Here is a 14,422-nt window from a genome sequence, read left to right as displayed (position 1 = left end):
GCGTGTTAAACTTCACACAACTAAAATTAGAATAGCCTACAATTGATTGCAGTTAAGAGCAGGTTAGAAAGATTCCCACTGAATACCTAGCAATTTATTTCTTTAAAAGCATGTTGTTTAAGGTCATGGGCCTCTATAGGTGATGTAGGACATATTAGATTTTCTCAGCTCAAACTGATTGAAGTCACCCAATATGTGTGGAGCACCTTCCTGTGGCAGGCAGTGTGCTGGCTACAGAGATGAATAGGACGTGCTTCTGTGTCCACTCTCACTTTGGGGATCACTGGAAGTTTCTATCTGGGGACATTTGTGTGCCGGCCATGATTCCCAGCAACACAGGGCCCATCAAGGGCTTGTGATAATATGGTCAACCCAAGAGGGATGCAAATGTGGTGGGAAAGGAGAGAAAGCCTCTTCTTTTCTCTCAGGTGAGTGATACAGGTCTATCTGCCGCTGCCCATTGGTTGTCCAGCCCACCCACCCTGAGGTCTGCAGAACGTGTTGCCCCCACCCAGCCCCAACTCCCAGGTCTGATGCTCTCTGAGAAGGACCGAAAGTCTGTTCTTAGACCTCTGTGCTCCTGTTCTATTCTCTGTATGAAACTGCTGATCTCAAGAGACTCTTGGTGGTGATTAATTCAACATTTGATCTCAATCAACTTGAATGACTTCCTTCCTTTGATAACCTTTCTGTGACCTCAGTGACTCCCCTGTACCACCACCAGCCCCTAGCCCTATTGGTATTTTGGACAATATGAAACGTCTGGCTCCTTTTGAAAATAATCCTGTGACTTCTTTATGAACTGCAAGGTGTGGCAATGAACACAGGGCTCACTCTACAGGGATCTTCTTTGAGCCTTCTTGGTGGCAGCGAACCCTGGATGATACCTGTCTACTACTGGTACCCTCATGCTATGCTTCTCCCTTTACTCACTTTCACAGTAGGAATTAATCATGCTTAGTCAGTTGGTGCCTGAGCCATTATTATTTCAGACATGAAGTTCCCAGGCCAGCCCATAAAGGGCTCAGGAATGAAACATAGCATTAGCATCTTTGTTACCTGATGCTTTATAGATTCTCACCCTCCTGCCTGTCTCCCCTTCCTGCCCTGCCCATGCCCCTTGATATTCCTGGAGTCCTAGTCCTCTGTCCTCACTGGTTTCTACTCGCTTCACAAATGGATGATCAAGGGTAAATTCTAATTCTCGTTGGATTTAAATTATCCTAAGGGTCCTTAGTGCACTTCCCTGGTGGCTCAGACAGTAAAGAATCTGCCTGCAATGCAGGAGACCTGGGTTTGATCCTTGAGTTAGGGAGATCCCTGGAGAAGACAATGGCATGGCGACCCACTCCAGTATTCTTGCCTGGAGAATTCCATGGACAGAGGAGCCTGGCAGGCTACAGTCCACAAGATTACGAAGAGTCAGACACAACTGAGCAGCTACTACTACTACTACTACTAGGGGTCTTTGGTGTGAGCCCAGTGAACTGCTTCTACAGTTAACTTGGTAGGGGGCAGGTACAGGGAGGTAGAAGGAGGTGTATGATCTCAGTAGTATGTGTACCTGTTCAACACCTAAGAACTTCAGTGATTTTTCAGATGATGCAATAAGTACATGTCTGTAGATTTATCTATTCTATCCTTCATTCCTATCTTTGAGTATTGGAGAGGGGCAAGCAGAGGACACAGGGAGGTGAGGCATAATCTTCAAGGCTTTCCCACAAATCACTTCCATTCCAATAACTCCTGATCCAGGAACATGGATTAAGTGTCTCCCACCTGCCTCCCATGTCACCCCCACCCCCGTGACTCTTGGTGATTCAGGTGGCTCCCCTGGGAGCCACACCCTGGGCTGAACAGCACAGCTGTAGATTTCATTTCTTTAAGCTGGTTCTTAGGGCCACAGGCCGGAGAAGGCAATGGCACCCCACTCCAGTACTCTTGCCTGGAAAATCCCATGGACGGAGGAGCCTGGTAGGCTTCAGTCCATGGGGTCGCTAAGAGTCGGACACAACTGAGCTACTTCACTTTCACTTTTCACCTTCATGCATTGGAGAAGGAAATGGCAACCCACTCCAGTGTTCTTGCCTGGAGAATCCCAGGGACGGGGGAGCCTGGTGGGCTTCCGTCTGTGGGGTTGCACAGAGTCGGACACGACTGAAGCGACTTAGCAGCAGCAGCAGCAGGGCCACAGGCCACTGACTACTGTGCAAAGTGTGTTTTAAAGGAAGCATCTGAATTAGAATTAATTCTCCTCCATGGGGTGAGGCAGCCTAGCTGAAATTCGTAAGCCTGGGGTCTTGCTGTCACCAGCCTTCTCCTCAGGGACTCTTTTGACAGTGTGAGTAGAGTCACCTAGTGCCAGTGGGCACAGATGCCTTGTGCAGGAGACCAGCCTCTCCCATCCCTCATGCCCAAGAGTGAGAGGCTTCATTCCCCTCTTTCTGAGTAACTCGAGAACCTCGATGTCTATGAAGCCCCGAGTCAAGGGCTTTACATCTACTGTCATGGTTAGGAAGTCAGGTTACTGCAGTGGTTCTCAAAGTGTGGTCCCCAAACCAATGACATCAGCATGACCTGGCAACTTATGAGAAGTGCACATTTTCATGTTCCCCTCCTGAGATCTGCTGAATCAGAAAACTTGGAGGTGGGGCCCAGAGATGTGTGTTTTACTGACTATACCCTCCAGGTGATGCTGGAGCAGGCTCAGGTGTAAGTCCTGCTGGGATGGCAGGTGAGAGTGCGGAGTGGCTCACCATACCTGACTCCACCATTCTGTGATCTAGGGAAGGTCTCTGTCCTTCAGTTTCCTCACCTGAAATGGGGCATCTGCTAAAGGTTAATACAGGTAATGCACTTAGGAACATGCCTGGCATGGACCTGCACCACAGTGTTAGCTAGGCTTCCTCCAAGGTATTAAGTTACCACTAGCTGACTATTCACTTGAGGAGACTGAGGTCAGAGAGATTAGTGACTGCCATGCTCAGAGGGAGGGCGCGGGGTCTCACTCACCAGAGACACTCTGCATCATTGTAGACAGTTGTGTTCAGGCTTGGCCACACCCCTCCTTCTGGGAACTAGGCAGAGGGTGCCTGAGCCTTGACTCTGTTGACCCCTCGTGTTTTCCCCTTGGGTATGTTGGATTCTTTCTCTCTTTCATGGGATCTTATGGACACACCAAAGGGCTTGTCGTGACCCTCACCTTGACCGTGCTTTGTCCACAGCCAGGAGGTGGAGGTGGACTGGCCTTGGTGGAGTCACAGTGAGGATGTTGGGTTTAGGAGGCTGCTTGAGAATGTGGTGACAAATTAGAATTCATTCCTATGGAAAACTGAGAATAGATTAGCCAAATTGCCTAGGCTCATGAGACATGGCGTGGATCGAGGTCTTTGGGGATAATTCACAAATTATGCATGGAATTGGTGAGCTATTAATGAGGGAGGTTCTCTCCTCTACCTGCTGTATGGCTGGATGGGGCCCCTTGCAGCCATATGCCAGTCTGCTGAGACAGTTTGGATCGTCTTCTCCCAGCAGCTCGTGAAGCAAAGGATGGAGCTTTCAGATAGGGCCCCCCTGCATCAGAGCCATACCCCCAGGCCTGTGAGCCTGTCTTAAGGGACTTCAAGAAGGTAAGTGTCTCTCCAGGTAAAGTTCCCTGAGAATAGGTAAAAAGGCTAATCTCACCTTAAATATGTTTGAAATTACCTAAGTGGGAAACCTAGCTTCTTTCACTGCCTCACCGCACCTCCCCCCAACACACACACACCAACTGCATGTTCACAGACCCCACAAGGAAGGGCCTGGATTAGTCTTCAGTGGCTTTCACAAAATTCACTTGGATGTGAAATCCTCGAATGCAGTGTGTAAACTGAGCTGAGGGCAGAGTCTGAGTTGCTGGTTATTATTTACGTTAATTTGCCCGTGACTTCTTGTGCTGTATATTGGAGGCTTTGGAGCCTCCTGTTTATTTGGCTCTATTTTGGGGTCACATCAGTGAGAGTGATTCTCACACATTCTGCTTCTTGGGTGTCGTGGAGTCTGGGATGTTCCCCCCACCCCTTATTAGGGGAAGAAAGGCAGTTATTAAGGATTCTCCCATACCATGGGGAGGGACCCGCTGGCGTCTGGGAATACACACTCTGACACCATTCTATGTAAACCCGGACATGCTTCTGCTCATTTTAATTAGACAGATAAAATTAGCAAGGAGATTAAGGTAAAACGAGAAATTAAAAATATTTAAATGTTAGGTGGAATTTACAAAAGTGAATTGAACAATGAGGTACAGGAAGGAATGCAGAGAAACACAGACACATCTGAAACGTTCCTCGGATGCCACACAGCTCAAGCCAGTCCCCAGACGAGGGGAAGAAGAACTCTCTTCCTCACCTTCTTGAATTAGGTTCGGGGGATGTGGAAGAACATTCTCCAGAAACACCTTCCTTCTCCTTCTCTTCAGATGTCACCAAGAATAACGAATCAGTCAGTATCATTCTCGAATGGCCCACACTGCATCCAATTCAAACCACTCACCTGTTTCCTGTCTAATTGCAAGCTTTCCGGAGATTTTTCCCCTTTTCATTTTATTTTTCTCCCTACTCTCTCTCCCCACTGAGCCAACAGGCCAATGGGACCAATCAGAAAACCAGACCGACAGCATGCTCCAGCCCCTGTGGATTTTCCAGGGGCAAAGACTTCCCAGCTCTTTCTTGTTTGCATCTGTTACGAACAAGCAGTTACCTGATAACACAGACATACATAGCCGTGCCTTTGCACACGGAAACAGGTTTTTTTTTTTTTTTTTTCCAATTTGTGGTTTCTTTTTCCTTTTTGCAGAAAATGCAAACAAAAGAAAAACAAGGTTTTCAATTGAAGGTACATCTCTTCTTCAATATGAAGACATTAATTGAATTGGTTGGATCCCCCATGCAGTGGTCAGCAAGGTCCTTTGGCAACTGACAGAACATCTGGAGTCTCAGGAGCTGGGGTTTGTTTGAAGAAACTTCCCTACACAAGTCATGAGCAAAGGGAGATGGATGTGCGGGGAGGGAGAGGGCTCGTGGGGAGGAGGACAAAAGGAGAAAAGAAAAGAACGTCATTGGTGAGGAAGAAAATGGGAAATTACTTCTGTTTCTTCCCTCGACCTCCTTCCCTTTCTTCTTGCCAGTGGATGACTCCAGCCCACCCAGGGTGCGAGCTGAGTTCACTCTTGGGGTCTTTGACGCTTATTGTTTTGTCTTCACTTCCACTGAACATCACCTTTATGTATTTTTATCATTACATATTTGGTTCCCCACGGCACCTTAAACGTGCATCTGTCACTGAGAAATGAAGGTTGCCTATTAGGAATAGGTCCAGCTTATTCTTCATTATGAGAACGCATTTCTCAGGTGAGAAGCCAGTCTCTCCAGAACATTCCACAGTGGTCAACCTCTGGTTCCCCTTGAGCCTAGTCCTTTTCCTTCCTCTCCTCCCCACAGAAAACAAGAGTTGTCATGCCATTGCCGTTGGTGACTGACTCATCTGGACCCTCATAGACAGAATGCTGTTCAGGATCTTCTTCTGATGACCTGCCAGGGTGACCCCTATTCTCAGGAGGTCTCTAGGAGGGAAAAAGCCACAAAGAAGGGACATTAGTGCTTTCCACTGGTCAGAACTCATCACAGAAGGTAAGCTTCTAATAATAGTGGGGTAGGCAAGAAAAGATGTTTAGAATCTAATATGCCCAAGTTTATCTGAGGCTGGCAAACATCTAACTCAATATTCCCTTTCTCAATCTCAATTTCTCCATGCAGTGGCCCCAGCTTCCAATGCCCCCTCCAGCTTAGAAGACCCTGAAAGTGCTGTGCATTCTTCTTCATCTGCAGGTTCTGGAGCAGCCTTTTCATTGTGTCCATGACCCTAGGCAGACTAGAACTTTCCTCTGCTATTTTTTTTTTTTTAACACTCCAAGCACAGACTGTATGGGGCTTTGGTTATTCTGTGAGGTTTCTGCCTACATTAGTGATCGCCCATTGTGATTGAAAAGATGTAGGGCTTGCCTAGTTTTCTGATGTTTTCCCCTGAGTTTCCATTTTCTGCTTCTGTTAGAATTTTAATGTCATGAATTTTTAAGAAGGGTGACCTCAAAATAACTTTCAAATATCTGCCCAAGCAGGAATCCAAGGAAGATGTTTAGGATAGGGATTTGGACTGGATTTGTCTATGAACTGTGAGTCTTAATATGAACAAGTTCATGGCTTATATTTGACTTTGTGGAGACCCATGCATCTTCCTTTAGTTAATAATATTACATTATTTGAGTGCTTCCCTCGTGCCACATACTAATTCATTTATACCCATGGAAGCATTTCATAAAAACTGCCAAACCACTCAGAGTCGATGATAATAATTTACCAGCAATCATTTCTCACCTGTGTCCTGCGGGTAGACAATAGACAAGTGCCTTATATATACTATTCCACTTACCTCTCACCACAAACCAATGAGGTGGGTACTATTATTATTTGCACATTTATAGACGAGGCAAGCAGGGCTCAAAGAAGTTAAGTAACATGTTTGAGATCACACAGCAGGTAAGCAGTGGTGGAGCTGGGCTTCAAACTCAGGACAGCCTGGCTCTCAGTTACCCTGCACGGCTGCTCTCAGAATTCTTCTAATGTCCTGACTGTACTCCCTGAAGACCCCCCTGCCCCAGCAGAGCAGATGGCTCTGAGCACTGTATGTGAGACTCATGGGGAGGCCCCTGTGCTGACTTCCCGTCTACACCTGGGCCTCCCAACCCCTCCTTTCAGCTGGTGGTCAGCCTCCCTTGGGTTGCAGCTGGCCTAGATTGTCAAATTGTCCACATCTTTCAGCAAATACTTTTGAGAGGTATCCTTGAATTCTGAATTCACAAATTGTCCTGCAATCTACTTTATTTAGTTACACATGTTCTTTTTCCGCCTTTTATCACTCAAGAGGCAAAGGAAACTGCTCCAATAGTGTGTGGACATGTTTTACTTTTAACTAAATCCCTTAATTTTCAGTTTCACTTTCCTTTTAATTTTCCCCTAGCTCTTTATCATGTGGCTATTCCCAGACTGAAGGAATGAGTCCACTTGATTCCTTAGGCTTGTGGAGGATCAGGTGATGCGAGTCCCCATACTCATCCCATGACAGTGGGAAATCAGATACAGTCCTGCGTTCATGGAAACTCGCTCCACTTCTAAACCCAAGCATCCTTTTTAGCTCTGTACGATGGGGAAGCTGGTTTTCCACTGGGAAGGGCTTATTTTTCATTTTTGGTGTCTGATGATAATTCATGATGGCAAGGGCTTTTTAAGGCATCCTGGAAATTGAACTCAAGTGTGAAAAAATGAATTCTGGTGTTTAGTGGACCCAAGGCTAGAGTGACATCCAAGCCATTTCCCAAGAGAAAGTGGAGGTTCCATCATTTCTGGAGGGAATAAACCTGAGAGATATGAAGCTGGACTCTAGGAAAATTGATTGCAGACTAGGAGGCTACGACAGAAGGCTGAGGGTCAATAAGCTGTCCCCTTGGCACCCAACTGCTAGAGTTGGAAGACCCCCACCTCTCCCCAGGGACTCAGTAACTGGCCCACCCCAGGATGGAATCCCAGCCCAGAGCACTGTGTCTGAAACAGCACAGGTTTCAGTAAGTGTTTGCCCATTACCTGGCAGACTGACCGGGGGAAACATGTGTCACAGGCCACCAACCCCAGCTGCAGCAGGGCAGCTGGTCAGGTCCCTGCTGGGGTGCTTGTGTATGCATGTGTGTTCAGAAGTTGACTCTTACCCACTGTAATCCAGATGCAGATTTGAGTCAATGCACACTAGAATTACCTAGGGAGTTTTAACATCCGGATGCCCAGGTCTCACCATGTCCCAAATCAATCAGAAGATCTGGGTGTAGGAATCAGGCGTCAGTAGTTAAAAGGATCTCAGGAGACTCAGTGTATGTGCAGCAAAGTACAGCCCCGTGTGTCCCCAGTCGGATAGGCGGGAGCATACGGAGCCAGCAGTCAGGAAAGCAGGCTTCAGTTCCCGCTTCGTCACTCCTAACAGCTCAGTCTCCAGGTACTAACACCATCGCCTTTCTGAATCTCTGAATGGAAGGGGTAGAACTAGACACAGATTTCCCAAACTGCAGGTCCACAAAACCCTGCCTTCTGAAATACAGTTCCATGGTATTTAATAATTTTCCATGGGCTTCTTTATCTCAGGATTTTTCATGGCCTTTACAGTGCTAATATGTGAAGTGAATCTCCAGGAGAGTGATAAAGTACTCAGTACTTCCTAAATTTATTTGACCATGGGACCTTTTTTCCAAGGAGAACCTATTAACATTTCCCAGAACGGGTGCTGCTCAGAACATTCTTGGGGAAATGATGGACTGCACGGGTCTTTAAGACCCTTTCTGGCTCTCATCTTATTTGAATAATTTTAGTTTTTGTATTCCTCCGCACTCCTGTGGGGGTTGCAGTTGGAAAATAATTTGTGGGGGCTGGAAACGTCTGCTTATTTACAAGCGCTATCTGAGGATGAAGACAGGCTCCGGGCACATAGGCGACTGCTGCTGAATCAGTGCTCTGCCTCTTCCTGCTCTGATGTTTAAAGTGCTGGCTGGCTGTGTTCTTTCCATCTGGTTGCTCTCTTTGATGGGCTGAGTTTAAAAACTTAAACGGAGGAGAGGCTCTCGGTGATTAGGCAAATGACATATGGCAGTGGTTTGGAGGAACTCTCATTTGGGACCTGGAATAAATCTCAGCCTCCCCACCTCACCCCTACATCATTCCCAGGCTCTTCCCTGCCAGGCCTGGTTCTATCCCGAGATGGGGCTCTGAGGATGAGGCCAGACCCACATCACGAGAGACAGCAGCGAGGGAGCCTTGACCTTCACCCTCAGGCAGGACAGAGACGATGCCCACCACTTACTCTGATGTCATCTGGGTGACCAGCTGGAGGGACGTGAAGCCGGCAGTGAGGAAGCTGTCCCTGTACTGGACCATCTTGATGGCGCTGAGCCAGTCATCCACGGTGGTGAAGGCTGTGAAGTCTGGGATGGAGCGGTCGAGTAGGGGCTGGGAAGGCCTGCGAGACAGACAGAGGGGAGCAGTGACCCTACAGCTGCCGGGGGTCATGGGCAGACCACACTCTGGGTGGACGGTGGACTTCATGGAGGTTTGCCTACAGCTGCAGGGGGTCATGGGCAGACCACACTCTGGGCGGACGGTGGACTTCATGGCGGTTTGGCGCCCCTGGTGGGATAAGGATTATGGAGGAAACCGGGGCTGACCCTTCCTTCTCTACACAGTTCTGAGCTGGCACAGCTCCTCAAGGCCAGGTGGCCCATCCCCCTGTCCCTGGGCTCTGTCCCATGCCAGTCAGCCCAGACCAGCAGACTGACACAGCGTGGAGTCTGAAGGGAAGAGAAGGATCCCACTCCTTTGTAAACTGAAATCTAAGAGCTTCACCAACCAAAGATATGGTTCTTTTACAAATATATGAAGTTCACTGCAGCCTCCACAATGTCAGCAACATTCTTTCCTCCTTGTTCCGTCCTCCACTGACTGAAAGAAATGGAATACAGCAGCCCACCGCTGACCTTCTCTCGCATACTCTCAGAGCAGACCCCCAGGTACCACCCCCAGAAATCAAGGTGCCATCTTCACATCACCCTCACCTTCAGCATCCACACCCAACCCTTCACCAAGTCATAAAGATTTGACTTTCAAAACCTCTCAAGCTCACTTGCTTCTTTCTACACAATTAGCCTGATTCAAGACGTTATCTCTATGGTTATTGCCATGTCTTCCTATCAAGTCTGTCTTCATGCTCCCCTCAACATCAGGTCCACACTAGCCTGCACTCTTTAAAAAAGGTAGATGTGATCATGACAGGAACCCCCATCCCTTACCCCTGATCCATGTCAAACTTGACCCACTTCAGTGAGTAATCATTGCTACAAAAACTCAGAGGCCTTAGCAGGGCCTAAAGGCTCTAAGCATCTGGCCCTTGCCTGTCTTCCCAGCCTCAGTCCCCACCTGGTCTCCTCACAAACAGCACTCCCAACACGCTGGCCCTGTCCTTCCCATGCTTGGGCCTCTGCACAGGCTGGAACCCTGACCTTCTGCTCCCACCTCACTTTCACTCAGCTACTGCATCCTTGCCCTTCAGCTCTCAACTGAAATAACAGGCATCAGGGTCGCCTCCCTCACGCAAGACCAAGGTGTATGCTCTCCAAGTATCACACACTTCCCTGCCACACTGGCCAGCGAAGTATCAATTGGAGTATCTTTGGGCAACCATCTGATTCATGTGTACTGCTCCTAAATGATTCTGAGCTCCGTGGGTGGGGGGTGGGGGGGGACATGTCTATGTTGTTCATTCTATACGGCCAGCAAGGTCACAGCAGTTAGCACAGAAGCACCCAATACACTCTGGTCCAAAGGATGAATTAAAAAACAAGTTAACACTGCAAATGTAGATGAGTGATGTATAGCTGACAGTTGCTGACAGTAGCTGACAGCTCTGTGCATTTGCTAGTAACAAATCCAATTGCTCTAAATTTCTGTCCCATAGCTGTCAGGTTGGCCACGGTTCCAAGTCTGAAGCTCCCCCGGCCTCATACACTGAAAGGTGTCCTCTGGAAACCGAATTGCCCAGAAGTGGGGTCTCATATCAGTTAGATAAGATAAGCCTAATTATTACAGAGCCCGTGCCCAGTCTGTCTGAGGCCAACGGACATAGAGAGCCAGACAGGCATTCGATCATCTGTCTACAGCCATGCTGGGGACAGGGACTATTGCAGAAAGGTAGAGGGAAAAAAGGGAGGGAAGTCTTGGAACCTCTTCCATCTGTGGATAAGCTCAGCCACCTCTCCCTTGCTCTCAGTGGATTGAAGGCCAGCAGCCTTGCTCAGGGCTCTTCCCAACTATGAGACCCCACCCCCACCCCTAGGCACCACCTTGCTCGACTGGACTCACACGGCGGTGATGGTAGCCACAGTCTTGAGACTTGCCGGGTTCCGGATCATCTTGTCCAGGGTGTTGACGATCTCTGCAAAGCGGGGCCGGCTGTTACGGTCCTTCTGCCAACAGTCCAGCATGAGCTGGTGCAGAGCAGCTGGGCAGTCCATGGGAGGGGGCAGCCGGTAGTCCTGCTCGATGGCATTGATGACCTGCAGAGACACACATAAGAACAGGTATGACTGCTGATGAGTCACTAGCCAGTCATTCACAAATTAGCCCCTGAGGGTGGAGCCTCCTTGCCCCAGGTCCTCATTCTGTGCCACTATACCTCTCACTATAACAGACTTTATGGGCACTTGGCTTCTGCCCCTCGACTATGAGTTCCCAGAAAGCAGGGCCTGCATCCTGTTGTGTCTTTGTGTCCCCAGCTACCGGGATAGGGCCTGACATTTACTAGATGGCTATGAAATGTTTGCTAAAGAACAGTTGGAGCTTCTCCTTTGAGAGGATACCAGGCCCAATCTTGCCTTCCTGGCAGCTGGTGGGACCAGGGCAGATGAAACAATGGCACATGGAAATGCAGTGAACCCACTATTTGCAAACGACACCCACCAGAGCCCACTGTGGGCCTCATCCTTCTACTGCTATGGGAAAAGAAAGGGAGAGAGGGGATCAGAATGTGATGGAGAACCTACTTCATGCCAGGGACCCATTAGATGCTTTAGACTATCTGCCTTAATCTTTATGAGGCAGCGACAGGAATTCGATAGAAGATAATTTAGTTAAACAAACTGGTTCAGTACAATGACAATGGTAAAAATAACAAGGTGATCCAACATAAATATCTTCAATCAAGTTTTGTTAATTTTCATAGATTCCAGGGGATAATTTTGTAGAGATTTTAGGATCTGTAAGCACCCTTTACTTCTCAGTTTCCAATTCATTTAAATTAATTATGCCTGCTCTCTGCTTTTGGAAATGATAAAAATAATTACAAGCGACCCAGTGCTAAACATACAAATTTATTATGGCACACTCATAGCACAATGCAAGGAATGGAATACAATGCAGGCCTTAAGATGTTGCAAAAATGTACCTATTGAAATGGAAATATACTCCCATTATTATATTAGGCAAAAGAGCAGGCTGTCTAAGTGCAGGTATGGTATAATCTTACTTTTGTAGAAAAACAAGAATCAAAACAAAACTAATAATTACACACATACATAGAAAAGCCCTTAGAAGCGTCTATACGATAGAGCTAAGGGTGGTTGCCCCTGGGCGGGTAGAAATGTGAATGCCCTCGTGTTTGTCTTTTTGTTTCTTTATATGTTTATGCCCTATAATAATTAGGCATTGATTTTACATTAACACAAACAGTTAAAGACCTTTAACAACATAAGAAATAATTCGGAGCTCAGGAATTTTCAGGTGTTTTTGCTTCTACTTTAAAATATGTCAGATTCATTTCAACTGATTATTCTTTTTTTTTTTTTTTACTTTGTAAATTGGTCAGAAAGTGAATATTCTTGATTATTTTATACTGTTACAAATTCTATGCATGGTATTCAGGGCATGAGGGGGAATGAGATAATATAATAACCTGAAGTCATTAGAGATAATCAAAGTGTATTATTACTTCTATTCAATGTGGAAAAAAAAAAAACACCCACAATGTTTCAGAAAAACAAGCACACAAACCATACCAATATGATCACTTTATAAAAAACCAGCTACTGTGGACGTGCACTTTTGAATAATATGATATACCACCAACAAATGTTTATCTCGGCCAGACTGTTGTCAATCAGACTACCTATTACCCTCTCAGGAGTCCATTTTAGCCCTATTTTCCCCACGAGGAAATGAACATGCAATCAGGGGGAGTTATTTACCTGAGGGCATGCAGCTAGTGAGGGACAGGGCTGGGAAAAGAGATATCTAAGTTCAAGTTCTGAACACCTTGAAGCCTACTCTTTCAGACTCCATGGGATTGCCACAGTGATCTCAGCCTGGAGAACAGTTCTTGGAGCTGTTTGATGTCTTCACGGTAGGAAATGGGGATATACAGCTAAAGCAAGTAACCCAAGAGGGTGAGTAACGAGGCATCCTTTCTAGCTCCTTCCAGACAGCCAGGTGGAGGGGCCCAGTCACAGAGTTCCCACTCAGCATGGGGACAAGTGGGATTACCCACTGAATGGCTCCACAAACTCTGGATTGCCTAAAGACAAGCTGGTGGGGCCAGCAGGAGGGGTTTGTGTCCAGATTCAACTTCTTTGAGGGGGATGGGGCCCCTAAAGTCTTCGAATGCAAGGCAGCTCATGTTCCCCTAAACTGCTGGCCTCGTTGCTCAAATTATTTCATGGCCAGATTCTCATACACCAATGTTCCCCTCAACAAGATTCCTCTTCTGCCTGCCCAAAAGAAGAAGGAGCACTAGAGGCAGAGCCCTTCTGTGGGCACAGCTCAGAGGTGTGACCAGCTGACCCAAGCACTCCTGGCACATCATTGAGTGGCCAGAGCACTGGCATGCTCTGACTCTCCTGTCTGGAAGCTTTAGACCAGATGGCATTTAGTCGCTTTGCCCTTGTCTCCTCTACAAACCACCTCTTTAGAATCTTCGAAAGACTGTTCTGGTGTTTGATTATGTATTTCCTCTGTTTGTTTGATATGCTGACTTTCTTTTTAAGAGCACATCAAAGAGTCACTGATTCCTCCTCCCTGCAGGTCCAAAGCCCCATGCACTGTGTCGATGATGGTGTGGCATTGCCATTGAGCACATAGACCTTGGAGATCTAGGTTAAAATACTAACTCTATTTCTTATTAGCTCCAGAAACATGGGAGAGTCACTTGACTTCCTGAAACTGCACAGATGGGGGTGTCAGAAGAGCCAAGTGATACAATGAGGCAGTGTGCATTGAGCACCAAACGTTAGAGTCATGAAAAGGATCCCATCATCACGTGGAGGCTGTCACTGTGGCCATGGCTATTACAGTCTTCTGTAATAGGTCTTCTCTGCAGAAAGTGCTGCTGTTCTCTACCAGCCATAGGGAGGTTTAGGAAAATGGTGTCTGGAAAACACCAAGCAGGTAGTGGGGACTTGTTAAATGGGACCTCTCTCCCAGAGTGTCACCTTTTGTGATAGAGGAGACAGGAACCCCCTCCCCTGCTTTTGCTTACAAAATTGGACTTTATTCCATCTGCTATTTCTTCTGGACAACTTTGCTATTATTGCTTGAGTAGATAATACTTTGGGAGCAATGATGCTTCTTAAAGCTTTTCTCTCTGCTCCAAAGAAAAAATACCAAATCATTAGTTGGTATATGGGTAACATTAATCTATGATTTTACCAGTGGCTCAGTGGTAAAGAATCCACCTGCCAATGCAGGAGACCTGGGTTTGGTTCCTGGGTCAGGAAGATCCCCTGGAGAATGAAATGGCAACTCAC

At 47.1% G+C, this 14,422-nt stretch overlaps 1 protein-coding gene across 1 annotated transcript in view; it reads right to left on the bottom strand.

The window, feature by feature from the left end:
- Window positions 1-4,167: 4,167 nt before the first annotated feature.
- EPHB1 (EPH receptor B1) overlaps window positions 4,168-14,422 on the bottom strand; it is a 471,534-nt gene continuing 461,279 nt past the window's right edge. Inside the window, exons 14-16 of the mRNA XM_086316585.1 lie at window positions 10,989-11,182; window positions 8,938-9,093; window positions 4,168-5,602 (exon numbers count right to left, since the gene is read on the bottom strand). Coding sequence (XP_086172711.1) covers window positions 5,494-5,602; window positions 8,938-9,093; window positions 10,989-11,182 — 459 coding nt within the window. The 3' untranslated portion in view covers window positions 4,168-5,493. The remainder of the gene's footprint in view (window positions 5,603-8,937; window positions 9,094-10,988; window positions 11,183-14,422) is intronic.

The sequence above is a fragment of the Bos grunniens genome, chromosome 1, assembly GCF_055505025.1.
Source record: "Bos grunniens cultivar Pamir isolate PY7600 chromosome 1, Bosgru_T2T1.0, whole genome shotgun sequence".
Classification (NCBI taxonomy): domain Eukaryota; kingdom Metazoa; phylum Chordata; class Mammalia; order Artiodactyla; family Bovidae; genus Bos; species Bos grunniens.
The sequence above is the reverse complement of the archived record's forward strand: the minus strand, read 5'-3'. Positions and strand labels throughout refer to the sequence as shown.